The following is a 27,173-nucleotide window of genomic DNA, read 5'->3' as shown; positions in this document are numbered from 1 at the left end:
CTCTGAGCTGCTGCTGGTACTGTAAGAAGCCATGCATGGGTTCATTAAGCTGGATGGCACTCAGTAGGCCACTTCAGATGGAGGGAAAAGAGCGTCAAGGGCAGAAATGGGGGATAAAGTTGTTACAGCTCTCAGGAGGCAGCCTGGGAAGGAGAGTGGAGAGCAGCAGTGCTGGTGCCCGCATGCCAGCATGTAATCTCCATGCTCATCACTAATTTAGCAACCACCACGGTATTGTGGTGGGCCAGCATCAGGTATCCTGAGCTCCAAGCACCAACTGCTTGCTTTTGTTTGGGGGGCAGAGAGAGAACCTGTGACTGTCACAGGGGTATCCCCAGTGCAGGAAATTCATCCTTACAGCATCTGCTGGCCGAGAGACTCAAGTGTCACCTCAGTGCTCCCTTGGTGTCTGTTTCCAGGGGAGGAGCCAAATAGGCTGCTCGCTGGAAGCACCTGGTGTGAGTGCAAGGAGAAGTGCAGAGGCCAAATTTGGCTCAGATAGGAGAGTATGTGGCAGCTGCCTGAGGGCATCACATCTGCTAACAGTAGATGCAAGGGCATAAATACAGGACTAGAGCCTGTAGTGTGTACTCCAGCACTCTCCCAGGCACTAGAGATGTCCACCTACAAGGAAAACACCATTCCCAGCTGGGCAGGTTTGTGGAGGTGGCCACTTACAACCATTTAAAGCACACTGAGGCACTGCACAGAACCCAAGCACTGTGTCCAGTCATGCAGACGCCAGCAGGAAAGAATCTCATGTCCTCCCTGTGCTTACACTTCCTCTTGGTTTTACCAGGCAACACCAACAGCATCTTCGCTCTGGACTACATCAGTGGAGCACTGACCTTGAATGGGCCACTAGACCGAGAGAACCCCTTCTACAGCTCTGGGTTCATCCTGACGGTGAAGGTGAGGTGCTGGAAACCCCCATGAAGCAGAATGCGAGAGCAACCAGATGGAGGTACAAATCCTGGCATTAGGGCTTCTGGGGGCATCCACAGCTGTGAGCCATCATTAGCTGGCCAAAGAGATTTTGTACAGCCCCTGTAGGATGGTCTGAAACGTGTCTGCCTCCATGGAGCCATTTTTCGTGCTTTGCCTGGCCTCCAGCTAGATCATCCTGCTGTTCTATTCAGCCAAAGGAGCGATGCCAGAAGTTGCCTCGTCAAGAAAACTCACTGGAGCATGGCTTGCAGCCCCACCTGAGCAAGGCCCTCAGCGCCGCTCACAGCCCTTTAATTAAAATCAATACCAAGCAGGGCAGCTGGTTGGAAACACATTTAAGAGTATAGATTCTGCTGGGCCGGGCTGGGGAAAAATCAGCATAGCAGGAAGGGTCATTGATTGAGAGGGCAGCAGCCTGCTTGCTTCAGAAAGTGCAGTGGGCACAGCTAGGGGCAAACAAGAAATTCCTCCTCCCAATCTCAGACGCAGGTCACACCATGAGGCTTTCTGCATGAGGGAGAGAACTGCACCAATCTCTAGTATCTCTCAGTTTGGAGATTTATAGTTTAAACTCAGTAGAAATTGAGAGAAGGGGGAAAAAATTATACATGTGTTGTCTGTATTTAATAGGGACAGAAATGTTAATTTAGTCTCGGAAAGGTCTGTGAACATGAAAGCTTGCTCACTTTCCTGACTGTATGATGCCAGGCTTCCAGCCATGTGATATTGCGCTGCTGGACCTCGTTTCTCCTCCCCACAAACTTCCCATCGTCCTCCGATTGCTACCAGGCTGGCCCTGTGATGTCCCTGCCTCTCCCACTCCCAGCTGGGTGCTCCTGGCTGAGATCAGCCCATTCTGCTGGGAGTGCAAAAGCAGTGAATAGCAAAGAGAGGGGATAAGAGGAGGGAGTGCTGGGAAAGGCAGTTTGCAAGCTCTGCAATAAAATCTGTGCTCTTTCCTTTGGGGAAAGCAAAATTAAAGTCATTCTTGAGACAGAGGTGTGATACAGAGTTATGACCTAGCTCTGTGTTTAGATGTTGCCAAAGCTATTTTAAGGTCTTAATCTTGCTTTCCCGAGTTGCCCTAGTTTCCTGTGCCTTCAGCAGTACTTCTGTGGTTAGCTTGCACCTCAGGAGAAGGCAGAGGAGGAAACAAGAGTGCTGTGTCTCCCATTGCCTCTTCCCTTAGTTTGAGGACTACAGGAAGGGAGTAGGTCTGCAAGGACTGTATCTGAAGCAGAGGTGGCAGAAGAGCTGGGTCAGCATGTGTGTGTGTTCATGTCAGCTGCATGGGAAGGTGCTCAGGCAGGACCAAGTGGATCAGGCTGCCCAGAGAAGTTGTGGATGCCCCATCCCTGGAAATGCCCAAGGCCAGGTTGGGTGTGGCTATCTGGGCAGCCTGAGCTGGCAGGAGGTGTCACTGCCCATGGCAGGGGGTTGGAAATGGATGGCATTTCAGGTCCTTTCCAACCCAAACATTTCTAAAAGTCTGCTTTGTTGGCAAAGCAGAGGGAGAAAAAAACTGGGAGACTTATCAGGGTATGCACACCTTCTGAAACTTTGGTCAGGTTCTGCAGCACAGACAAGATGAGGGTGAGGAAGAGTTCTTCCTTCCACTAAGTGTCTCAGGAACAGCCATTTACTTTGTTTTTCACTGTGGTCTCTGCCCAGTGGCTACTTCTGCCCTTTACAAACCATTTATTCTTTAGAAAGCACAGATAGGATTGTAGAATGATTTATGCTGGAAAACCTTGAGATCACAAAGTCCAACCATCAGCTTCACCTACCAAGTCCCATCACTAACCCATGTCTCTTAGTGTCATGTCCACATGTCCCTTAAATACCTCCAAAGATGGGGACTCCACCACCATCCCAAGCTTCCCGTCCCGAAGCCTGCCCACCCTCTCCATGAAGAAATTCCTCCGAATCCAATCTAAACCTCCCCTGGCACAACTCGAGGCTGCTTCCTTGTGTCCTACCACTTGTCACCTGAGAAAGGAGATGGGCTGCCCCACTGTTGTCTCCTCTCACAGGGCACCGAGCTAAATGATGACCGCACACCCTCCAATGCCACCGTCACCACCACCTTCAATATCCTGGTCATTGACGTCAATGACAACGCGCCCGAGTTCAACAGCTCCGAGTACAGCGTGGCCATCCCTGAGCTGGCCCAGGTGGGCTTTGCACTGCCCCTCTTCATCCAGGTGCAGGACAAGGATGAGGTGAGCCAGCTCCTGCCGCACATGGGTGATTGTGATTCATAGCATTCTTGGTAAAGCAGTATCCGGGTTGTTTGGGGGGGATGCAGGGAAGGATGAAGGTCAGTGATGAGGTACATGGTTGTACCCTGGTACCTGTTTTTTGCAGCTCTTATTGCAGCTCACTCCCTGGAGCACAGACGTGGAGTGTGCTTTAATGCACTGAGGCCACTGAGAGCCAGAAAATAGGATTGTGCAGGATGCTGATCCTTGCCTGCTACTGAGGGCTCCCCTCAGGCATTGCAAGGCTTCCTTTTGCCAGCCCTTTTTAGGAAAACAGAATTTCTGTTGGGCTCCTGGGGACCTCAGAGTCCCAATGGGACTTGTCCTGGCACTTCAGGTGAATTGAGTGGTATCAAAGAGGGATACAGCATCTAGATCTTCCCTCACTCCCTAAAATAAAATGTGAAATCCCAGTAGGTTGATTGAAACGTGCATCTTCTAAGAAGCGGTGAATTAGCATTTGTGTCTGGAAGGCAGCGGTGGCCTTTGCTGGTTGAAGTGATGGACATGCTCTGCTCCAGCCCCCAGTGGGATTCGGCAAACCCTGTAAACCACACAAAATCCTGTTTTTTCACAAAAAGTGATTATGACACACAGTTAACAATCCACTCGTGACATGATGTCACCCCTTGGGAGTCCTGAGCTCAGCCCAAAGGGGGCAGAGGAGCTATTAGGCAGATAAAAAGATATTTTTTTCTTGAAAATGTCAATTATTAAGATATGGATATGACAGATGCTGAGTATAGTTTGGGAACAGAGCCACTGTTGTGCTTTCTGAGAGATGTCAGCAGATCCATGCTTGAGAGGCATTGTAATGCTCCTGTTTATGTCACAAGAATGAAGGATCTGTCATTATTTCTTGTTAAAAGCTCATTTTACTGGAGTCACTCCCATTCGAGGACTCACTCCAGCCTCTCAGCCTGGCTAATTTTAAAATGGGAGAATAAAAAATAGCCTTGAATTCCTGATAGGGTGAGCAAAAAATAGCTTCATTCTTTTGGCTCCTGGTGCATGCCTTAGACTTACTGTGATTTTCCTGAATGAATTTGGTGAGATTTTTGAAACTGCTGAGAGAGGATCTCTTGTGCAGATGAGCTTTTACTCCACACGCTCATGGAGACCATCATGTTAGCACGGCTTGCTTCTGACTATTATTTCCACTGGTAAGAGGCGCAGGAAAGCTCACCATGTCTCAAAGGGTTGGTAAAGAGGTGTCGTACAGGTCTTGTCCTTAAAATGCTGTGTGTGGGCTGCAGGCCCTTAAACACAAAGATGTTTTGTAACCAGGGCCACGTGGCATTCGTGAACTGTGGGGTTTGGGTCTGTCTTTCTTCTTGTGTACTGTACACCAGCTTAAATGATTGCTGTTTGCAAAGGTTAGATTAACCAATTCAGCAAAGCACTTCAGCAGGTATTTACATTGCACGCAAGCCAGTACTTGAAAGCGTGTGCTTGATTTTCTCTTCGCATTGGAGTGCTCTTCTGCAGTGAGGCTGAGCTTAGCATCTCAGTGTACGCACATAGGGTGCCCCAAGGCAAAGCCTATTCCTCCCAGTCCATTCTTGGAAAGCTCCCAGCTTGCTGGAGGAATGGAGAAGGACAGCATCAAAAAAAAAGGGGACAGACTCTGTAGAAGGATCTGTTGTGACAGGACAAGAGGAAATGGTTTCAAACTAAAAGAGTCAAGATCTAGATTGGATATAAGAAAGAAGTTTTTTACAATGAGTGCAGTGAGGCACTGGCCCAAGTTGCCCTGAGAGGTGGTGGTGCCTGAGACCTGCAGACACCCCAGGTCAGACTGTAAGGAGCTCTGACCTCCTGACGGAGCTGTAGGTGTCCCTGTTCATTGCAGGGGATTTGGATCAGATAGGCTTTAAAGATCCCTACAGCTCTTATGATTCTATGGTATCCAGACATGAGTGCTTAATGCAACCATGTGACGCTCAACCCAGTGTGATCATCTGTAGTGGAAATGCTAAGTCGTGGCTTGAGCCAGTGGTTGAGCACCTGGTGGGAAGGCAGGGCCAACCCAGGGGATCTCAGGTACATGCAGTGCAGCTGAATAACCAGAAGGAATGGAGCCAGGATCTACCCCTTCCCAGATCTCATTTAAGGGTTGGTGTTGGAGGGGAGGGTAACTCATCTTGTAGAGATCCCTGCCTCTGTGGGGGGGTGGTGGTGTATTACAGGCTTTCTGAAAGTAAGCAGTTTATTTCTCTTATTTTGTAGCCACTGCTACTACTTGCTTTCTGTAACCTCAGAACTTGCTGCTCTGTTGTGTTACATTTTCCTTCTGAAGGAGCAATTAGGAGGAGTCATAGGGATGGTGACATCCCTCTCCCAGGCTTGGTTGCTCTCTACTTCAAGGTCATGCCTGGCTCAGCATTGGCTTGAGCAGGGCAGCGGAAGGAGGGCTGGGCTTTTTTTTTTTTTTCTTTTCTTTTTTCTTTTTTTTTTTTTCCCAACCACTTCTGCTTCTTGTATTCTTTGTGGCTCATCAAAAACACATGAATGCAGGAGAAAGTAGTGCGCAGGGTTAGTGTGGTTCTGGAGCTAGCCTTCTGTGAACCAAAAAAAAAGCATTAACCTCTCTGCAACTGAGTTTCTCTTTCTGCCAGACAGGGAGAAAACCACTTGAATCCTTTTCCAAAGCCATTTGAGAGCTCTTTATAAAAATCTGTGCAAGTCTCCCAGGGTTTATGCTGAGCCTGTGTTGGAATGGACGCTACAGAAGACATGTGTCTATTCATATGAATGCATTGGATTCTCCTCTCGCCTGTGTTGTGATAGATCAGCAGGAATTAATAAGTTGTTCTTAGACAGAAGGCTAACACCCTGGATTGCCCCTTTTTTTGTTGGAAAACGTGGGCTGAATACTTGGGGTGGGATTTTTGAAGCTATCCAGCTGCAGTCAGGGCTTCTGTAAGCATGCATTGCCCAGGGCATGCCCTGTTGTAGCTTCCTTCACCTGTGCAAGGGATCTGACCAGGCTCAACAGTGCCAGCATCACTGCAAGGTCCATAGAAGTGTATTAAGAGAAGCAGCACACCAGAGAAACCAGCTCCTCTACCATGGCTTTCACTTGATTTTCCTTGCCACGGTTGAATGAAGAGGAAGAAAAGGGCAGAGACCGTATAGAGCACGAGTATGATGGGCTGACATTTGAAAATAATTTTTAAAGTTCTCCAAAAATAAGCATATTAAGGAAGATAGATGGGAAATGCATGAAAAGGAAAATATATATATATATATGTATTTTATGTATTTTTTTTTTTAGTATATACATATATATCTATCTCCAGGCAATGGGAATACGTGGTATTTGGTGCATAAAGCTGCATCAGAGAGTTGCATGCGGGTACGGTATGTGCCCATGCGTGTGCAGGTGCAATATATGAATCATCCCAAGCATATATATGCATATGACAGACACACACGCTATAAATATGATCTACACAGCCAGGAATTGTAGGGGGGAATTGACGGCGCTTGCGTATTCTCTCCCAAAAGTGCCAGCTGCCAGTCGGGCTGAATTAGATTTCACAGGGGTTTCTGCAATACATGGAATTCACCAGCAAATTACCCTTAAAGAGGGAAAATCAATCATTTGGAGCAGAGATAAGCTGGAGGCAAGGCAGCCTCGGATTGATCCCGTCTGTGCAGGCGTGTGTGGAATTTGGGAGATAATCTGGGGATGGAGCAGCTCCTGGGCAGCGGGCAGGAAACGCTGCTTGGGACAGGCAGGTGGATGCAGGGAAGGGGATGGGAAGGTATTGGGATGATGTGAGGTGGGGAAAGTTCTGCTCTGGGCATCCTAAGAGATGCAGGGAAGATGATGTCCCAATGTTTGTGGCTAGAAAGCCTTTGGATGAGCTTTTGGTTCTGGGAGAGCAGTGGGTGCTAGGAGCAAGCAGAGGGAGGCTATCCAGAGTGCTCAAGTAAAATGCCTCAGAGTGGGTGGAGAGAAACACCCTCTTTATATTTTCAAAGGCAAGATTAAGCATTACTTGTCCCTGCCTAGCTAGAACTGAGGCACAAGGTAGCCAAGCCATACAAAGAGGCACTAATTGCATTTTATTTGAAGAATTTTGTTTTTTTTCCTTCTTATTTTCCACCTCATCCACCCCTGCTGAACTCTTAGCGTTTTTCTTTCTTTGCAAACTTGTCAGAATGAATGATATTAAGCACTCCTCGGCTTTCTGCCCCTGCCTGGAAGGTAGCTGCGAGGCAAACTGAAGTGATGCTGCTGCAGAAACAGAAGCTTTCTGTTCTGGGAACACCACCTGAGCTAGGGCAGCGTTTCTGCATTCTCCTGATTCTAGAAGAGGGGGAATGCATGCACAGGGCTGTATTTGGGGCTGATCAGCCTCCCAAAAACCAGGTATTGACACCAGGTTGATGCCAGCACCACGGCAGCAGGAATGCGACTATTACACGCTCTGAGGAGCAAGTACACGGGGAACAAAGTGATAATTATGCACAACAGCGGCTACAATTGTCTTTAGCTGAATTGGCGTTAAATTTCCATCAGTGCGGCGCTGAGTACGGCCACAAAGAGGTCAAGTGGGGGAAAGGAAGATCAGTGCTGTGTGTCTGAGCATCCTATGCCACATCTGAGCATCCTGTGCCGCTGTAGCCATGAGCCCTGGAGGACCTTTGCCTGCTTGGGATAGCAGTGCTTATTTTGCTCTTTGCAGTCATCTTGGCCCTGTTGTTCTCTCTGGGTGGCAGGGAGGAAGGGGGTGAGGGATTTGAGAAACGTGTGGAAAAATCTCTGGAGCGGGGCACCAGTGGCGGCATGGGCTGAGCCAGCCCCTTCTGCTGGGCAGCTGATAACAATTTGAATATTCAGATTTGCTTTCAGCCATCCGCAGGGGGCTCGCAGACTCCAGGAACCAGGAGCAAGAAAAGCAGCATGGGGGCCGAAACCAAAAAAAGTAAATAGTGGAATAAATGTATAAGCAGACCTGGCAGCAGCCTTCCCAACAGGCAGGCGTTCTCCCCTTCCCCAGAGCTCACATGGGGAGACTGAGGCACTCGAGTGGCTGGTAATTAGGGACGGCAGTATCTGGAGCCTGATCTCCCTCCCCAGCCGGAATTAATCCACCTAGCTCCCTCCCTGCAAGTGTTTGGATTTCTTTTGATGTTTCAACTTTTATCTCGTGCCTCCAACAAACTTGCTCCTTGCCAGATTCCAAGAAAATCCCTTGCATCTCCCTGTCACCAGAACGTGCTTTTGCGTAGGGACCCTGAGAGAGGCAAGGGACACGTGGAGGAGATGCAGTGCACCTTGCACAGGGTGCTGAGGAATGCTGCCCTGTTGAGGGGAGAAGGGCCAGCGGGGATGTTGCATGTGCCAGCAGCTTTTGGTGGTCACAGTCAGCTAGTTTTTGCTATTAGTGCCCCTTCGTGCATTTAATTGCTGCCCTTTTTTTGCTAGAAGGGAGGTCACTCGAGGAAAATTAGCAATTCGGCTACAGTAACTCCTAGACTTGCTCTGTAGGGCTGACCAGTGGGAAGGGGTGGTGCTCCCATAAGGGGTCCTGCAGTGTTGCAGGCATGCTCTACCAGTGGGACTATGGAAGAGGGGTGTACAGGTCCCATCTGGGGCTAAAGGGACAGGCAGCTGTGCTGTGACACCCCAGAGTGGGATGCAGCGTGATACCTAGGTCTCAAAAGGCTAAAAGGGATTTCCCTTCTAGCTTTGCCCTGGACAGTTTTATACCAGGAATGCGTTTCATTCACACGCACAGAGGTCTTCTGTGAAAGCACATAAAAAGAAGACTTGCAGTATTTGCATGCACTGTATGTCCAGCAAACATCTTAAAACCCAAATGAATTCTTAAGGCCAGTGCTGAGCTATGCAAGCAACTAACCAGCCATCCTCTTTCTACTGCCAGGGCCCCAACAGTGTGTTTGAAGTCTATCTGGTGGGCAACAACTCCAACCACTTCATCATCTCACCCACGTCCATCCAGGGGAAGGCAGACATCCGTGTCCGTGTGGCTGTGCCACTTGACTTCGAAACCATCCCCCGCTACGAGTTCTCGGTAAGGGAGCAGGAAGGGCAGTAAGATGGGGCATAGAATGTTGAGGTCGGGAGGAGGGAGTAGTTTTCTGCATGAAAAAAATTAAAAAAGAAAAGAATGGAATTCACAGAAGCTCCAATTAAGAGGAGAGGTGATGGTCTCAAGTTGTTCCAGAGAAGGTTCGGGTTGGAAACAGCAGTGATGCACTGGCACAGGGCTACCTGGGGGGGTGTTCCAGGGATGCAGAGATATCACACTGAGGGATGTGGGCAATGGACACGTGAGGGTGGGCTGGGGTTGGGCTGGGTGAGCTGAGAGGACTTTTCCAACATGAATTGTGATTCTACAGTTCTAAGGTTCAGTTCTCTCCATGCAGCTCTTTGCAAATGAGAGCATCCCAGAGCATGTTGGCTTCGCACGTGTGAAGATCAACCTCATCAACGAGAACGACAATCGTCCGGTCTTCAGCAAGGTCCTCTACAATGTCAGCCTTCCAGAGAACACCACCGTGGGCACGACTGTGCTCCAGGTCCATGTGAGTAGAAGCATCCCTGCTGCAAATCCTGTGTGTGGCAAGGAAATAGGGGTCTGCTGTGCTAAGGGTGGAAAGAGAGGGGAAGAGCTGCATGAGATGTGTTGGTTAAAGATGGAGATGTGGAGGAGGAGATAGTGGTCTTTTCCAACTTTAATGATTCTACGATTCTAAGATCATCTAGTCCAACCATCAAACCCATAGAGATGCTGGTGTTCTTCTGGAATGGGAAATATCCTCAGTGTGATGCACTGGGTGCATTGCTGCTGCTGTTCTATAGTCACAGCTCCTGCATGCCACCCAGAGAAGAAAAGCCCTGACAAAAGGGCTCGGTGTGTAAGTGTGTTTACTCTACAAACAGATGGTGTGAAACTGCATAGAGCCCCCGAGCTGTTCCCATCTGACAGTTATTAATATTTCAAGCAGATGTTTAGCTAGTTGGGCCGTCAGGCACTGAACAATGAGGCTGTTACTGCCGCTCCTCTTTCCCCAACTTCCAGCTCTGCCAGCATTTCAGAGCACACGCAGAACCGCCCGGAGTCGAATCCTCTGTGATAAATCAGAATGGATGCAATTAGTGCTGAAACCCAGCTTGCCCTCCCAGCTGATCCCAAACTTTTCACAGCCCTCCTGCTGCAGGATGCTTGGCTTTCCTGCAGGCTTCCCAAAATGTCCCATGCGCTGCAGGCATGCTGGACAGGAGGATGCTGCCACTGAAAGCCTGTTTGCTAACTATGAAATTCCTTCTTTCATTTTTTTCTTTCCATTTTTGCTTGCTCAGTGTGGTATTTACCCACAGGGTTAGGCACTGGGAAGTGCCCCTTTGCGCAGTGCAGGTCTGGTACCCAGCTGCAAACAGAAAGGGGAGGAAAAAAAGGCAGAAGCAGACTTCATTTGCAGTGACAAATGGCCATTTGTCTCTGCAGCATTTCACCTCGTAATGCTGCTGACAGCAGAGAAACATTGCCTGCTACACGTGTAAATCAGCTGTAAAACAACGCGACATGCAGGCACAGGGTCAGCTCTGTGTCCCTGCAGGTCCTTGGGCACAACCCAGCCCCTTTCCCATGTTATGCAGTCCTGTCCGCCCTCTAAGACTCTGGCCCGCTCTCCATTCTCCGTTCCGCATCCTCTCCTCTCCCTGCCCATCCATCCATCTGTCCATCTGTTCAGTCCCATCCAGGAGATGCATTTATCATACAGATGCAGGGAGCTTCTTGCTTGTAGGAGAACATCTGGAATGGCTCCACATCCCTGAGGGGTAGGGGCAGGGTGCTGGGAGAGCTCCCCGAGCTTCTTCGCCTTGAAGCTCTGCCCCAGATACCAGCAGATATTGAAATATTATTTTTTTTTTCTGAAACAACTGGCCATGAAACCTTTTAATAACGTAACTGAAAAGGTCAGAGAGAGAATTTCACACTTCTTGAGCAAGCAGGCAGCCGGTATATAACTTCATGCCCTCCAGGAACAAGAGGCACTGAGAGCATATGCTGCACCCTGAACTAACTGGGGTGCACAACCCCCCTCGCCAAGCACTGCCAGCAGCTGGTGGTGGCTCCTGATACAAAGGAGTGGGCTGGTGGTCCTGAGGCAGGCAGGGTGTCCATCTGATGCTGCTCTGGGGCTGGAGATGACCCATGTGGGGCTCTTCTGGGTCATGGGGAGGAGCTGGCACCAGGTGGAGCATTCAGCTAGAAGTGTTTTGGGGTGAGGCGGCTATGGAAATGGGGTCTGCCTTGGGATCCTAAAGGCTCCAGTGAGAGGAGTGGGAGCTCAGCTTCACCTCCAGTCTTGTGAGTGTGCAGGCGTGTGCTGTATGATCAACTGCTGTTCTGTTTGCTGGAACTGCAGGGCTGGGGAATGTGACAGGGACCCTGTGGGGGGCAGGAGTTAGTTAAGGGGCAGGAGGTCTCGTTAAGCCTCTCGTATCCTACAGATCTACAGCATACGGTCCTTCTGGAAAGCATTGATAACTGAAATCATTAAAACCCAAACAAACATTAGCCAAGGCAATGCCTCTGATTTGTCTCAAATGGCATGGAGAAAAGCAGTTCTCCAGGGAAATGTGAGAAGCAGTCCCACCCCCAGACCCCACTTTGCCCCTTTGCCCCAGAGATGTGCTGCAGCCCCTCCAGAGCATCCCCACACCCTGCAGAGCTCGGCCCCTCTTTGCCATCATGTTTCCCTAGGAGAAACCTTGTTAGTAAGAGCCTAATGAAGTAAATGTGCTAATTAACCTTCCATTACTCTCCTCATTAAAGCAACCTTTAATTTGCTTGGCAAAGTTTCTCTCCTTCACCACCCAGCTGTCAGTTTGCCGCTGCCGCTTCGATCTCTCTTTGGCCTCGCATCAGGGATGGGAAAATCGATCCCACCCTGCTTTTCCTCCCCTTCTTTCCACCCAGCTGTGAACACCAGTCGACACGAAAGTAATAGCATGGTTTTCCCACCCTGGGCATCAGTATGCACCTATTTAACATGCAAATCGCCTTCTCAATCAGCAGCGAGCCTGCCCTGGGCCCCTTCCATCCTCTGGGCTCTGGAGCTGGGCTAGCATGGTCCCATTTTGGGGCACCACCTGCACTGTGAAGCCTTTGAGGCAGGCCTGGTGATAGGTGGGATCTGCTGGCTTAGGGTGAAATGCTTGGGCAGTGCTTGCGTGGCTTCGGTGAGGATGTTAGGTGATAAAGAGAGGCAATGTCAGCCCCATCCCTCCCCGTTAGCATCCCAATCAATTCCGTTATTCTTCAGCCCCGTGTTCTCCTGCTCCAGCTGTGCTTAAACAGAGCAAAATCATGTCCAATTTCCCTGTCGCTTGGAGGAAAATTGAATCCTTTATCTGTGAGAAGAGAGGAAAGCTGCAAATGCACCAAACAATAAATAGTTAAATAATCAAAGCAGGCAATTCCAAATTGCCTGGAAAGTTAAACATGAGCAGCTTTTCTTCTTCTTGCCTGCCCTTTTTTTTTTTTTTTTTTTTTGTAAACCTGCTCACACTCCTTGTTCCTTTCAAATATTCTCCTCGATTTGGCTCTGTAAATACAGGGCAGGGAGGAGGGGGTTTCCAGGTAGCAGTGTGATTGACGGATCTGAAGCCCTCGTCTTTCTGTCAGGGACCAGTGCTCTCTGGCTGTGTTTATCTCTTTAATCTAAATATCAATCCGTGAGACTGAAATGGGGTGGAATAGGAATCATGACAGCTGAGGAGAGAGACACTTATTGCAGCTCTTGCAGTCGCGCCGTGGCCTGATGGAGCTGTCAGGATAAATGCACAGCTTCAAAGTGCAGAGGTGGCAAAAACCAAATCTCAGCCCCAAATGGGGACAGTCAAAGCAGCAAAATAGCATCCCCTGGTGATGCATGGGCACAGGCTGCCCAGGGAGATGGGGGTGTTTATGTCCATAGAAGTGTTCCAGAGCCTTGGAGATGTGGCACTGAGAGATGTAGGCAATGGACAGGTGGGTTTAGACTGGGTGACTTGAGAAAGCTTTTCCAAGCTTATGATTCTATGGTTTTATGATTCTAAGGGATGCTTGAGGTTTTATGATTCTAAGGGATGCATCTGTAAGCTGCTCAATAGAAGCTGGACTGGTGTCCTGGGGTTCAGCCCATGGCTCCTGGACAACATTCTTCATGCTGACTGAGGGTCATCTCCCTTGCAATCCCTCTGCCTCTTGTTCATGTATTCTTGGCTTGCTGCCCCTGGCTGAACAGCAGAATTCCCTCTGTATGTGGCTTCGCTTCGCTCTTGGAGCAATCATGCATCTAGTGTGGGGGTGACTTCCACCCATCCCTTGTGCTCATCAGCCCTGGGTGAGATGGGGCTGTAGGCACTGGGAGAGCTCCTGGGAACACTTTAGAGAGGAATGGGTATTTATATTTTTTGCGTTGGACTTTGTCCTTAATTCCTTCCATTTTGCTGGGCTGTAAAATTCATTAGGGACCTAACAGCAAAGCGATTGAGATGTCAGCCAGGCAATTGCGCGGTTATTTAATCTATCAGATGTGCGGCTTGCCATTTAGGTGGACAACAAGTGAATATGAAATCGATATGCTTCATTAGTGGAGGACTCGCTCCTGGCTCTGTCGTACATGACCTGGTGCTGAGCTGGGCTTGGTGCCACTTTGTAGTGGGACAGGGGCACAAAACATGGCACTAAGCCCCTTGCCCAAGGTCTGTCTCCACCCTGAGATGCTGTAGGGTGTCACCTCGACCCGTGCTCCCCGGACACTAAATGACGGCCACCCAGGCAAGTGTTAACCTGGCCGACGAGGCACTGCTGCTGTTAGAAAACACAATCAGTGAGACAGGAGGAGAGGTGGGAAGGCTCTGCTGTTCGCAGGGGGGTTGATTGGCTATTTTTCTCCCCCTGGAGCCCTTTGGGGTCGTTAGTGTCAATTGAAGCCCTGCTCGGGGCAGCTGGGCATCTCCCTCTCCTCACCCCCAGCCCTAATCACGGCTGCGGCACAGCAATGCTGCCTGATTGCTGCCTCCCACCGGGCCGGGGAAACAGCAGCTGCCAGAGCAGTCTCCACTTGGGGAAGTTGCGCATTAAGCAGGTTTTCCACCAGTTCTCTTTATCCTGCTTTGCAGCCCGGTGGTTACTTCTCATGGAAACTCTGTGTGTTATCTGTCTCTCCTCCCCATCCCAAATCACATCACAGTGCAGGATATGCCAGAGCATGGTTTCTCTTCCCTTTTTCTCTGGAAAATCAGGATCTGACGATTGCTTTGAAGAAGAGTTGCTTGTTCTTTAGCAAGTGGTTTCAGAATTGGGCAGGAGGACGTGCCATGCCAGTCCCTGTCCCTGTGCCAGGAGGCAAGAAGCACGGCCGGTCACTTGCTGCCCTGACAGCTTTCTGATGTCAGGTAATTGCTTTCCTGCTACGACTCTTTTAAGCAGCGAGCTCCTGGCCAAAGCAATTTGTTCCCCATCAATTTTTATTTCCTGGATCCTCAGTAAGGGCAGGGGGGAAACAAAGGTAGCAGAGGAGCAGTGACCCACCGTAGCAGCCCAACAATACCTGTCTCATCCCGCTGCCATCCCAGTGCAAATCGTCCAGAGCTGGGAAGGGCATGCCACTCCCAACTGCTCGACCCTTAGGCAGGTTTTAGTTGATCGGGATGATTCTGGGGTAGAGACCCAAATAAACATGTACAGCTTTTTCTCTGAGCGTGTGCCCCACTCATTCCACAGAGCTGCTGCAAGCAGAGTTAATCTCAAGCAGTTTAAGGAGTCATTCAGTGGGGCTCAGCGGATGATGAATGTCGAAACCATTACAAGCAAAGCACTGGGGCTCCATGGAGCTGTTTAAAAATGAATTCTCCCATGTAAATTTCTGCTCCATCAATCCTTATGACATGTCAAACATTGCTATTGTTTCCCGAACAAATTGCACGACATGCCCTTTCCTGCAGATCCGCGCAGGAGAGCAGAACTGCCTGCTTGGGAGGTGGGAAGGATGCTCATGGGATAAAAGGGAGATGTGGGAATACTTGCATGCAGGATGGAGCGCGGTGCTTGGGGCTGACGAGCTGTGCAGCAACACAGAGCAGCATCCCTGCAGCTCAAGGAATGAATGGATTCTCGGGTTAGCCCAGCTGCCTCTTCCCAAGACTCTCCCTGAGTTTTGCCACCTAAATGCATTTTGGAGAAGAGCACCACACTGGTGACAGCTCACAAAAGCACAGCTACAGACCTGTGCTTCCATCCTGCCCTTTGCAGGCTCCAGTGGGCAAATCCCCTCTTAATATTCTGGGCAGGAGGCGAGCAGCTGCAAAAGCCGTTTGATGGCTGCTTGAGGTGGAGCCCCAGGAAACTTCCAGCCAGATACTTCTCCTCCTCCCTCTCTTTCTCCTTCTCCCTGCCTGCAGTTGGGGACTGACACACTGGAAACACTGGGCATCGGCACTGTGGCACTGGGATCAGCCCGCAAAGGCATCAGGGCTTTGGATCTTCTCGCACCGCACGGCTCCGTGCTGACCTTCTCTTCACCTTCCTCCTTCCCTATATTTTTTTAGCCCGGCAGCAGAAAATTACACTTTCCCGGCGTTGTCTGTCACTGCAATAAGCACTTACAAGTGCAATCGCACGGGGCCAAATGAAGGGAATTAGTTTTGCCCATGCTTTGTGGCACTGGCAGGTTCCCTGTAAATCATTATCTCATCACCACCAACCCAGGTGCGTGGAAAATGCCTTTCTCGTCCCAAGCGTTTAGGGATTAATGGGTCCTAGGTTACGGGAGCAAAAATGATGTCTGTAAAAAAGACATCCCCTGGTCCTGGATAGGGTGGCTTTGGGCTGATTTGCTCAGTTTTGCTGAGTGCAGTGTGCATAAAAATTAAAGCACACCTTAGCTGTGGAGAAGCAAATCAGCAGAATGGGTAGGTCTGAAAGGATGGCTCCAGCAGGACGTGCTTTGGCTGAGGCAAAGCACCAGGGATTTACCAGCTGAGAAGCTTCTGGGGAGAAAATGAAGGAATTCAGGCAAATTTTCACACCACGGCATGAAAGGTATGAGGAGGTGAGGCAGTTGGGTGTACTCAAACTCCTGCTCTGCTGGTGATGGTACCCAAGGCCATCAGTAAATCAGGAGGGTTTCAGGAGCAGGTTGTGCTCCGTGCCAGTCCTAAAATACAGCCTTCTGATGGTATCTGGACATAAAATGTGTCTCTGACCCTGCTTCTCAGAGTCTGGTTGGAGTCTAAGTAGTCCAGACAGGACTTGATTTAGAAAATATTTGGGGGGGGGGGGGGGGGGGGAGGGTGGAGAAAAAAAAAAGATATAGTTTTGGACTCTTATTCCACTTCCTTCATCTAAATACAAAGTTTTCTGGTCATTTTTTCTTGCCTCCGTTCATGCATATTTTATATATTCATTAGAGAAAAGACTTTAAAACATACATAAATCTCGTCTCACTCCTCTGGAGCTGACAAACTGTGCCTTGCATACCTCGCCTGGAGGCAAAGCCTTCCAGTGGCAAAGCCTTGCAGGATTTGGGCTTCCCAGGTCATCCTTCTTCTCCTGTGCCTATTTTGTGGCTTTCTGATTAGGATTTTTCTCCCCTGTGGAAATGGAGCTGCTCACAGCAGACAGCTCTTTTCTTCTCTGTTTTCTTTAAAATCTCATCTGCCTTCATGCACTCTTTCCACGTCAGCTCAGCATGGCAGTGAAAGGCAGCAGGCATAATGTTTTGGGAATAGCACTGAGCACTCTTGCTGGACGGATGCTATCTGCAGCAGGTGGCCAGTCAGAAATTCCCCCAGAAATTGGGCAAGCCCCAACAGTTCAAGTCTGGATCCATTGGGTATTCAACAGCAGTGAACAACGTATGTGGGAAGGAGCCGGTAAAAGAGGGGAGAAGAAGAGGCTGAGGCTTGCCTGTCTGCTCTGGAGGGCTGCTGGAGGCAGTGCCTTCTGTGGGTGCTCCTGGAAGGGGCAGGGGCTGGGCTGAGCAGCCACCAGCCTACCCTAAAGCCACGTCATCTGGGAAGGCATGAAACTTCCCGAGGTGTGAATGTAAATTAAGCTTTCTGTGAGTTGTGATGGGTTCACTGGTGTGTGCAATTCCCAGAAGTAGCATTATTTGTTAACTAACTTTTGATTTTTTTTCAGGCAACTGACAATGATGTGGGCAGCTATGGGAAAGTCAGTTATTTCTTCAGCGATGACCCCGATCGGTAGGTGTGGTTGAACCACTGGGGTAAGGGTGCTTATCCAAAATTTGGAGACTAACATCTCACTGTCTCCAGCATGTGGTCACCGAGGTTTTCACCCCTTTCCTGTCCCTCCCCAGTTTTTCACTGGACAAGGACACGGGTGTGATCCTGCTGATAGCCCGACTGGACTTTGAGACCATGCAGCGCTACACGCTGACTGTCATTGCACGGGATGGTGGTGGTGAGGAGACAGCAGGGCGCATCAGGATCAACGTCCTGGATGTCAATGACAACGTGCCCACCTTCCAGAAGGAGGCATACCTGGGGGCACTGCGAGAGAACGAGCCCTCTGTCACCCAGGTGGTCCGGCTCCGGGTGAGGGACAGCCGGGGCCAAGTCCCCATTCAGCACCACTCCCTGCATGGCCAGTGCAGCATCTGTGCTCACCTTTCTCTTCCGTCTATGTAGGCGTCTGATGAGGACTCCCCTCCAAACAACCAGATCACCTACAGCATCGTGCAGGCATCTGCCTTCCGCGAGTACTTTGACATCACGGTGTCAGAAGGATATGGAGGTAAGCGCTGCTGTTGAGAGAGATGACAAGAGGACAGCAGGTTGGGTGGTGACAACAGGATGTCCCCCACTTTGTGCTGAGCCTCCCACCTTACATCCTTTCAGTGATAAGTGTGAATCACCCCCTCGACTATGAGCAGATAGCCAATGGGGTCATATACCTGACCGTGATGGCCAAGGACGCTGGTAACCCACCACTCAACAGCACTGTCCCCGTCACCATCGAGGTGTTTGTAAGTACAATGCGAACCTGATGATGGGGACAGATGGCAGATGGAGCTGGGGCATCACCTCAGCCCCCACTGAGCAATGTGAACACACCTGCCTTTTACAATAGAAAGAAAACGAGAAGGAGGTGTTTGACAACAGCACTTCGGGAAAAAAGAGACATGAAAAGGCAGAACAAGAGCTAGTGGGGAGGGAGGCAATTTTTTTTCCTCCTTTGCTTGTTGGTTTTTAATAAAGAAGTCAAACTCGCCTTGTAGATCTCCCATTAGGGGACAATACGCTTTGTAGAGGGAGCTGCCGAGTCAGAACTAATAGTGCGCGGCGCCGAGATCCAGGGAAATATCACTGCTAATAAGCTGCCGCTGCGCTCACTGCCACTGCTGTCCTCACTGGGGCGATGAGCCGGCAACAGGAAGCGTGCTAAGGATGGGGGTCTGCAGAAATCTGTAAAGCTGATGATGGAGTGCATGGGGTCTGGTTGGGCATTTCTCCCCCACCACTGGCTTTGCCCTGTGACAGTCACCCCATGCTCCACGAGGATGGATGCAGTTTCCACATTGCCCTCGGAGAAGGCACAGGGAATGCTGAGTGATGCTCCAGCTGATTACAGACCACTTGCTTCCCGAAATGGGAGCAGAGGATGGCAATTCAATTACGGTGCAATAGGCATCACTGGCACGTGAAATTGCCTTGAATATCCAGTTTGGTGGCAGCAGGAGCAGCTGAGCCTACTGGCCCATCAGCAGCCTCCATGAAGAAAATGTCTCTGGAACAGCCCCAGGAAAGTGACAAAATCCACACAGTGCTTTAATGTCCTGGTTGCTCCACCATTCCCTTTATGGGCTATTAGATTTGGTGTTTAGACCCCCTCTACCCTTAGCCCTAATCCCACCTTCCTTACACTGTTGCCTTGAGTTGGCCGTGTGATACAAGCGCCTGTATCTGCACTGTACCTCTTCACCCACAGTGCCTTTGTCCCAGCCAGCCTCTTGCCTTTCTTTTTGCTGTAGGATGAGAATGACAACCCACCAACCTTCAGCAAGCCTTCCTACGTGATAGCCATCATGGAGGACATCATGGCAGGTATGAAATACAGCTTCTTCTCTAGCCATTCTGGAGGGCCCTGGGGGTCGCATAGTCACCTGGGAATCCCACAGCTATCCTGGGGTACACGAATGTTTGTTGGGGAGGCGAGGAGCCAAGTCCTTGAGCCAATGAGCAGTGGGGCAGGTGCCTCCTCCAACCCTCATTTCTGCCCCTGCAAGGTGCTACCGTGCTGTTCCTCAATGCCACAGACTTGGACCGGTCCAGGGAGTATGGGCAGGAGTCAATCATCTACTCCTTGGAGGGCTCCTCTCATTTTCGGATCAACGCTCGCTCGGGTGAGCCTTCATCCACACACTAACTCTTTTCCATTCAGTCTAGTCCCTTTTTTCCCCAGTTTTCTTCCCTATTGTTTTTCCCTTTCACTCTTCCTTCCTCCTTCCCCTTAGCCTGCTTATGGAAAACACGATGTAAGGGACTTACCAAATTTCAGTCCCCAAGGTTGGTCACTGTGAAACTTTTGGGAGAGGCCCCAACAGAAGGTTGTGATGCTTGAGGAAAGGCTGGCAGTTTGACTACAAGGGCTTATTTTAGCTCAGGAGATGCTGTCTGCCCTTCCTTGCTGACATCTTTTTGGTTCATTAAGGGCAGGAATGCTGACAAAGCAGCAAATACTGCAGAGAGAACCTCCTCTTTTCCATATGGCACCTGCAAGAAAAGAGGCACATGGGTGCTTGGAAGGGAGGAAAGGGATGATAGTGTAACCTGGGGTGGTGGAGAAGCTAGTCCTATCTGTGAGACATCCAAACTCCCTGTACCTGTTCTGTGAGGATGTGCTGTCCTTTGGGTGCAAGTCTGTGGACAGGAGACATCCATCATTACAACATCTGTGCGCTTAAACCACTTTTCCTGTGATTAATTTTTTCAGTACAGGGATTAGTTGGTGCCGTGAGAGTTTGGAGTCAGACATATTTTAAGAAGACCTTTAGCCTTACAAATTTTCCTTGCTTAGATTAGTTTTTCCTCTCCAGTTCTTGCTCTTCCCATGAAAGAGCTCTTCCCATGGCACAACAGCACCTCCATACACAGCAAGGCACACCTTATAGCTCAGGCCCTGAGTGAGAAACAGGCAGTTTGCTGGTTCAGGGGAACAAAGCACCTTACAGCCTCCAGAAGGGTAGGAGAGCATGGTTATTTCTTACATTTCTGGCTGTAGACCCCTTCCAGGAAACCCTCGCCATCTATGTGAAGCTGAATCAGTCTCCATTTGAAGTAACTCTGTTTTCACCAGTTCCCCAAGCTACAAGTGGTAAGTCACCGTATGTCCTCCCTCATCTCTCTCATCCTTTTTGTCTGCAGGAGAGATCACGACGACATCCTTGCTGGACCGGGAGGCCAAATCTGAATATATCCTCATTGTTAGAGCAGTGGATGGGGGTGTGGGTCACCATCAGAAGACAGGCATTGCCATGGTGAGCATGGCCCCAGGGCCCCTTGCTTGGAGGGCACATGGAGCACACTGTAGTGTCTGCCCATCACTCCGGGCTGCTTCCCGCTGCAGAATGACTCTTCAGAGTGGGAGGACCTGGAAATCAGGCTCCCTTTCCCAGCAAGCCATTTGTCACAGAGCCACTTGACCTTCCTGTGCTTTGTGTGTCCATCCCTTGGCACGGGCACAGCTGCAGGTACCCATTCCTCCCACAGCATGGCTCCCTTTATTAGTGCTTCTCAAGAAAACACTTGGTCAGAGAGCTTGCAGGAGCACTTAGCTGTTCCTGATGACTGCTATTCACACACTGCCTGCATCAAGGATTTCCAACTGCTTTTTATTCTTGGGCTCCTTGGAAGGTACTAGCAGAGGTGCAGGCAAATTGAATCCTCCTGGCAATGGCTTTGCCTCGCCCCTCACTGGCCTGCCATCATTTGAAACCTTTTCATGGAAGTCTTTGGAAATATGAGGCCAGAAGCCAAGGATCCATCTCCTGTGGTTGGTTGGAAGGTTTAATGTCTTTGGGTCCTTTCTCTCCTGGGATGCTTTGTTGGGTTGCAGAAGAGATGTCCCATGCAACAGCAAAGTACTGTGGTAGTGCCAAAGAGCTCCCCAGAATAACTGTCATTGGTACTGAGGTTCATTGGAAGGTGTGGGATCCAGAAAGGCTGTAACTAGAGGTTGCAGCCCTGGCTAGGCAAATGCACAGCTTGTGGGGTGGTGGGCTCCTATTTGGAGCTGCAGATGAGAGGATGTTCTGTCAGTAGCTTCACTGAAAGGCCAAAAAAAAAAAAAAAAGGATTTCTGCAACACATTGCAATTAGAACAAAAAAAATCCACCCAGGTCCTCACATGGACCTGCCAGCAGCTGAGCCTGTTTTCTCCTGCAGGTGAACATCACGCTGCTGGACATCAATGACAACTACCCCACCTGGAAGGATGCGCCCTACTTTATCAACCTGGTGGAAATGACCCCCCCGACTTCAGACGTCACCACGGTACGTGTGCAGAGAGGCAGCTTCAGGCAGCCTCCTCCCACCTGCCCAGCCTTCCTCCCTTATGCCTGCAGTAAGCCTTACAGAAGTTGGTTCAAAAGGTTCCTCCTTGCTGCCCATCCCATGCGTTCCTCCTCTCCACTGGGATTCTTTATTGTTTTAGCAATTGTGTGGGTTTTGGCCAAGTTCTCCTTTTCTTAGCCTCGCTTGCGACCTCCTTCAAGGACCTCTCTGAAAGACATTGATTTACAGCCTTTCAAATCCCGCTGGTGAAATAAAAGAGAAGGAGAGCAAGAGGCTTGCACTCCATCACACTGGGAGAAAAATGACGGGCACGAAACAGAAAATAAATGAGGAAAGTGAGGAGAATCCACAAAACTGTTTAACAGGGAAGGCTGCAAGAGAAAGCTGGCGCAAAAAGGAAGAAAGGTTCAGCAGGAGAGCAGGAGGTGGCAAGGTTTGCAGCGGTGACTCACAGTCCCCAGCCCCACTTTGGAGGACCTGTGTGGGTCCCACCATGCTTCCCCCACACTTCTCCTCCAGAGAGTGGCAGGTAGCTTCTGTAGAAGCTCAGAAGTCCTCTTGCATCACCATCCAAATTAGTTGCTGGGAAAGTAATTGCTGTGCAACCCATAGGATGGAAATTCAGATGGAACAGAAAGAGCCAGGGAAGATACAAGTGAAGTTGTTCTGGGCTTTGAGTATATGTAAGTGCCCCCTGTAATTAAAAACATTACAGGAGGCACTAAATGTCCAGGGGAGGAGAACACCACCAGTGGAGGCTCAGCCACTGTAACAGACAGCAGTGAATCTCCACCTGAGATATTCTTGTTTTTACTCCCGTCTCTCAGCTCCATTTGTTGCTATTTCAGGTGGTGGCTGTAGATCCGGACCTGGGGGAGAACGGCACGGTGGTGTACAGCATCCGCCCCCCCAACAAGTTCTACAGCCTCAACAGCACCTCTGGCAAGATCCGCACCTCCGGCGTCCAGCTGGACCGTGAGAACCCCAACCCACAGGAGGCTGAGCTGATGCGGAGGATTGTGGTGTCGGTCACCGACTGTAAGCTGGAGTCATGGGAGGACATCAGTGTTTGATTCAGGGAGTGGAGCCAGCTGGTCTTTGAGACCTGGCACTTGAGCCTGAGGCATGCTGCAGAGCTGGGGCCACCACCTTCCTGGGCACACACAGAAAGGGGTGGGCATGAGCTTCCTCTTCCAGAGGCTGGAAGAGGACAGCAACACTGCTGCCTGTATGTAATGTATGCTTAGGCTTCATAGGTCTATTGTAGTTTAGGGATGCTTTTAAAGCTGAGGCTGTGGAGCTTGTAGGGCTGGCAAGATGTCATGGCTGTAGGCCGCCATCAGTAGCTAGGGAAGCCAGCTGAGCAGGTAAGGAAGATAGAACTGGTCACGTGATTATGTTTTGGGGTGTTGTTTTTTTTTTTAATTTTCTGAGAACAGTATTTTACAGAGTCATTTTCAGGAAAAGAAAAAAGGTTAATTAGGATAAATTCCCCACTGTCCAGCTGGTGTCCTGGAAGCACATTTAGCCTTAATTCTGCCCCTTCCTGAGTTTGTGCTGTAACATCCCATCCAAGCTGGCATAAGGAAAGATATAAGGACAGATGTATGCTGCTACTGTCGTCAGCCACGTGCACTGCCAGACCCTGCATGCTTCCAGGGAGAGTTTTCTCTGCTTGGGGACAATGCATTCTCCCAAGGGGCTGTAGGCATTAACCTTGGCCCCCATCCTATTCCTGCAGGTGGGCGGCCACCCCTGCGAGCCACGAGCAGTGCCACAGTGTTTGTCAACCTGCTGGATCTGAATGACAATGATCCCACTTTCCAAAACTTGCCCTTCGTTGCTGAGATATCTGAGGGTCTTCCTGCTGGCACCTCTGTTTTCCAGGTGAGCTCATCCCACCAGTGCTGGAGAATGTCATCATTTCCACTATGAATGGAGATGTCCATGGGAACCTGTGTTGTCTTCACACAGCATGGTACCCGCAAGGAGAATAACTTGAAGCTCTGTTGTTTCAACCTGAGGTTTCTGGGAACAGAGCTTGGGGTGTTGTCACTCAGGAGATGATTGGAGTCACTGCGCTTACCCCTCCCTCCATCCTGTCCACATCAGGTGCTGGCCATCGACCTGGATGAGGGCCCCAACGGGTGGGTGACGTATCGCATGCAGGTGGGGATGCCCCGTATGGACTTCCTCATCAACAGCACCAGTGGGCTCATCATCTCCACTACCGTGCTGGACCGGGAGAGGATCGCTGAGTACTACCTGCGTGTGGTGGCCAGCGATGCTGGCACGCCCTCCAAGAGCTCCACCAGCACCCTCACTGTTAAAGGTGGGCACATCAGGTCCTCTCCAGTCCCCAGATGTCTAAATTTCCATAGGCAGCAAGGGATTCTACAGGGTCCTCAGAACAGCCAGGGGTATTCTGAGGAGATGGGCAGCAGAAGGAGGGCAGCCCTGGGGGCACTCATCTCCATTCCCTCTTGCAGTGCTGGATGTGAACGATGAGAGCCCCACCTTCTTCCCAGCCATCTACAACGTGTCATTGCCTGAGAATGTGGCCCGGGACTTCAAAGTGGTCCGACTCAACTGCACAGATGCCGACGTGGGACTGAATGCTGAGCTCAGCTACTTCATCACAGGTACAGCTGCTGACCCCATCTCACTCAGCTGGGGAGCTTTCCATCCTGACTATGTTTTTCCAGACTGCCTTACAGGGGGATCTGGGTGTCTTTTCCAAGGATGCTTTCCATTCTGGCCATCAGCATAGGGAGCAGGTACACCTTCTGGGAAAGGTACAGCTTTTGGGACACAATGCGAACATGATGAGAGAAAGATTGTTCGAGTCTCGCCAGTGCTCATCGTCAGTGCTGCCGATCCCAAAACTTGTGTGGTATCGCCCTCTGCTGCACGGCCCTGCTCTAGCTCCCCTCTTGACTCCCGCTGGGCTGGGATTCAGGAACTCTTAGCCCTAAATACACCCTGTCATTAAACCCACGAGATGCAGCATCTGCATGATTTATCTCAGGGCCTCCTGTAGCACCACATATCCAGGGGCTGCATCTGGTCTCTGTTGATTTTCATCCGTGGAACTGCACTGGTGACAACATCCTGGTCCCTGTCCTTTGCTGCAGGTGGGAACCAGGATGGCAAATTCAGCGTCGGCTTCAGGGATGGGGTGGTCAGGACAGTCGTGAGCCTGGACAGGGAGACGGTGGCATCGTATGCACTGATCCTGGAGGCCATCGGTGAGAGCTCCTCCCTGTTTCTGTGAAGGCTTTGAGCTGCCTGTGTTTGATTTGGGCATCCCACAGCTGCTTTTGTGGACAGCCACTTCACCCCTTGTCTGGTCCCATCCCAGGGCTTTCCTTTCCCAATCTGTCCCAGCACAGCAGCATTGCTTCCATGCTGCTGGGCTTCTGCTCAGTGGTTGCCAATTCATCCCAAGCCACCTGGCATAGGCAGAGGGCACCAAATGCATCTTGTCCATCATCCCTAGAGCTTTAAAGTCATGTGCCTGCCTACAGAAGGCTTCGACGTCCCTCCTGAGCAGAAAAAAAAAGTAGCCTGCTCAGAAATTTTGGGATCACAGCCCTACAGGTTCCATGTTGATGCAGAAGGGATGCTGCCCCATGCTCACCCCCTACCTCTAGCCCCCCACCCCCCTGTGTGAAGAGCCAGGGATGACCAAACCCCAGCCCTGCTTTCTCCCCCACAGACAACGGCCCCACCGGGAACCGCCGCACTGGGACTGCCACTGTTTATGTCACTGTCCTGGATGTCAATGATAACCGGCCCATCTTCCTTCAGAGCAGCTATGAAGCTAGTGTACCTGAGGACATCCCAGCTGCCAGCAGCATCGTGCAGGCACGTGACTTCTCAACACCAGTCTGTTCCCTGTGAATGCATGGTGAGAGTGTCAGGGAGAAAAAAGCAAGGACAGGGAGCCTCATGGGACTTAAGTAAGAAATTCACTCCGCTTATTCATAAGATGAGAAAAGCACTTGTGCTTGTGAGGCCCCTTGGGTGGCTGTCTCCCAGAAGGAACTGAGGGCAGGGATTTCCAGGATTGAATTGGAAGGGACCTCAAAGCCCATCTGGCCCCAATTCCTGCCATGGATTGGTTGCCCCCACCAGATCAGGGCTCCATCCATCATCTTGGGCACCTCCAGGGATGGAGCACCCACAGCCAGTATGTGCCAGTGCACTCACCGCCCTCTGAGTTGGTTCTGAGAGAGCTGTGGGTCTGCTTGTGTCATCCCCATCCCAGGGTAGGAAGGCTTGGGTAGGCAGCAGCCAGCTCAAATGTGCAAAAAAAAATGTTTCCAAAAGCACTAGCTAAATGTTTTTAATTGCTGATCGGAAACTATGAGGTGGAGGTGAGCAGGGTGGAAAGCAAGATACTGCGTCAGAGCAGAGAAGCATCGCTCACTGGCTGTGTGACGCAGGACGAAACCACGGCCAGCAAATGGCACGAGAGCTGTGCAGCCCAGAAGTTGAGAGCTGCACCCTAGGCTCACGCATCTGGGGCCATGGTGGTACCCGTGACCCCGGGTACCCTGATGGACCCAACTGTCCCTAGGAGGAGGCCCTTGCTGCAGCAGGGTGACCAAAGCTGCCCTCATTCTGGCATTTGCTAAGCACACACTGTTTGACTTAGTGACTTGGGGTTCATTAGGGTAATTTCTTCAGGGATTTTTTCACTCACCTGGGGGTGGCTCGGATCCCTATGGGGAAGCATATCCTTGGGCAGAGAGCTGCACTGTCGCATGGGGACACCAGAGGGGACCGTTGTGCTAGGTTTCCCAGGAGCTCCATGTCACTTGCACAGTGCATAGTAGCCCAGAGCTGCTCAGCTGGATAGGCCACCCAGTGCACTCAGGAAGAAGCAAACTCCTATTTGGACTCTCAGCTTGTAATGCAGAGATGATGAGGGCAGGGTAACCTGCTTCGCCTCGCAGATGACAGCTGGGCAGGGTGGAAGGATCTGCAAGCTTCACCTCTGCTTTTCTTTCCTCATGAAGGTGAAAGCTACAGATGCAGACGAGGGCGTGAATGGGAGAGTGTGGTACAGGATCGTTAAGGGTAAGGCCAGGTTCACATGGGCACTCCACTCCAGAGGCTGGCACCACCTGCATGACCACTCTGCCTTCCTCATCCCCAGGGAATGAGCACAACAACTTTCGGATCAACCCCAGCAGCGGGCTGCTGATGCGTGGCGTGCGGCCCCTGGACCGTGAACAGAACTCCTCTCACGTCCTGGAGGTGGAAGCCTACAACACAGAGCATGGCCCCATGAGGAGCTCCGTGCGGGTACGTGCCCGGCATAAGGCAGCTTGTAGGGATGCTGCATCAGACAGCTGTAATTTCCAGCCCTCGCTGAGCAGAGG

The 27,173-nt window shown here is 50.6% G+C and overlaps 1 protein-coding gene across 4 annotated transcripts in view; it reads left to right on the top strand.

Annotated features, from left to right (window-relative positions):
* CDH23 (cadherin related 23) overlaps nucleotides 1-27,173 on the top strand; it is a 129,658-nt gene that overhangs the window by 71,709 nt on the left and 30,776 nt on the right. For 3 of the 4 annotated variants that reach the window (XM_048947161.1, XM_048947159.1, XM_048947160.1), the window contains exons 10-29: nucleotides 800-912; nucleotides 2,982-3,170; nucleotides 9,110-9,259; nucleotides 9,615-9,773; nucleotides 17,387-17,451; nucleotides 17,568-17,805; nucleotides 17,899-18,004; nucleotides 18,109-18,236; nucleotides 19,242-19,314; nucleotides 19,497-19,613; nucleotides 20,635-20,747; nucleotides 21,655-21,762; nucleotides 22,632-22,821; nucleotides 23,525-23,670; nucleotides 23,896-24,115; nucleotides 24,273-24,425; nucleotides 24,918-25,031; nucleotides 25,502-25,650; nucleotides 26,808-26,868; nucleotides 26,948-27,096. In XM_048947161.1, the coding sequence (XP_048803118.1) occupies nucleotides 800-912; nucleotides 2,982-3,170; nucleotides 9,110-9,259; nucleotides 9,615-9,773; nucleotides 17,387-17,451; nucleotides 17,568-17,805; nucleotides 17,899-18,004; nucleotides 18,109-18,236; nucleotides 19,242-19,314; nucleotides 19,497-19,613; nucleotides 20,635-20,747; nucleotides 21,655-21,762; nucleotides 22,632-22,821; nucleotides 23,525-23,670; nucleotides 23,896-24,115; nucleotides 24,273-24,425; nucleotides 24,918-25,031; nucleotides 25,502-25,650; nucleotides 26,808-26,868; nucleotides 26,948-27,096 (2,741 nt within the window). The remainder of the gene's footprint in view (nucleotides 1-799; nucleotides 913-2,981; nucleotides 3,171-9,109; nucleotides 9,260-9,614; nucleotides 9,774-17,386; nucleotides 17,452-17,567; nucleotides 17,806-17,898; nucleotides 18,005-18,108; nucleotides 18,237-19,241; nucleotides 19,315-19,496; nucleotides 19,614-20,634; nucleotides 20,748-21,654; nucleotides 21,763-22,631; nucleotides 22,822-23,524; nucleotides 23,671-23,895; nucleotides 24,116-24,272; nucleotides 24,426-24,917; nucleotides 25,032-25,501; nucleotides 25,651-26,807; nucleotides 26,869-26,947; nucleotides 27,097-27,173) is intronic. The other variant, XM_048947158.1, reaches the window with a different exon arrangement.

The sequence above is a fragment of the Lagopus muta genome, chromosome 5 (genome assembly GCF_023343835.1).
Source record: "Lagopus muta isolate bLagMut1 chromosome 5, bLagMut1 primary, whole genome shotgun sequence".
Classification (NCBI taxonomy): domain Eukaryota; kingdom Metazoa; phylum Chordata; class Aves; order Galliformes; family Phasianidae; genus Lagopus; species Lagopus muta.
The sequence above is the reverse complement of the archived record's forward strand: the minus strand, read 5'-3'. Positions and strand labels throughout refer to the sequence as shown.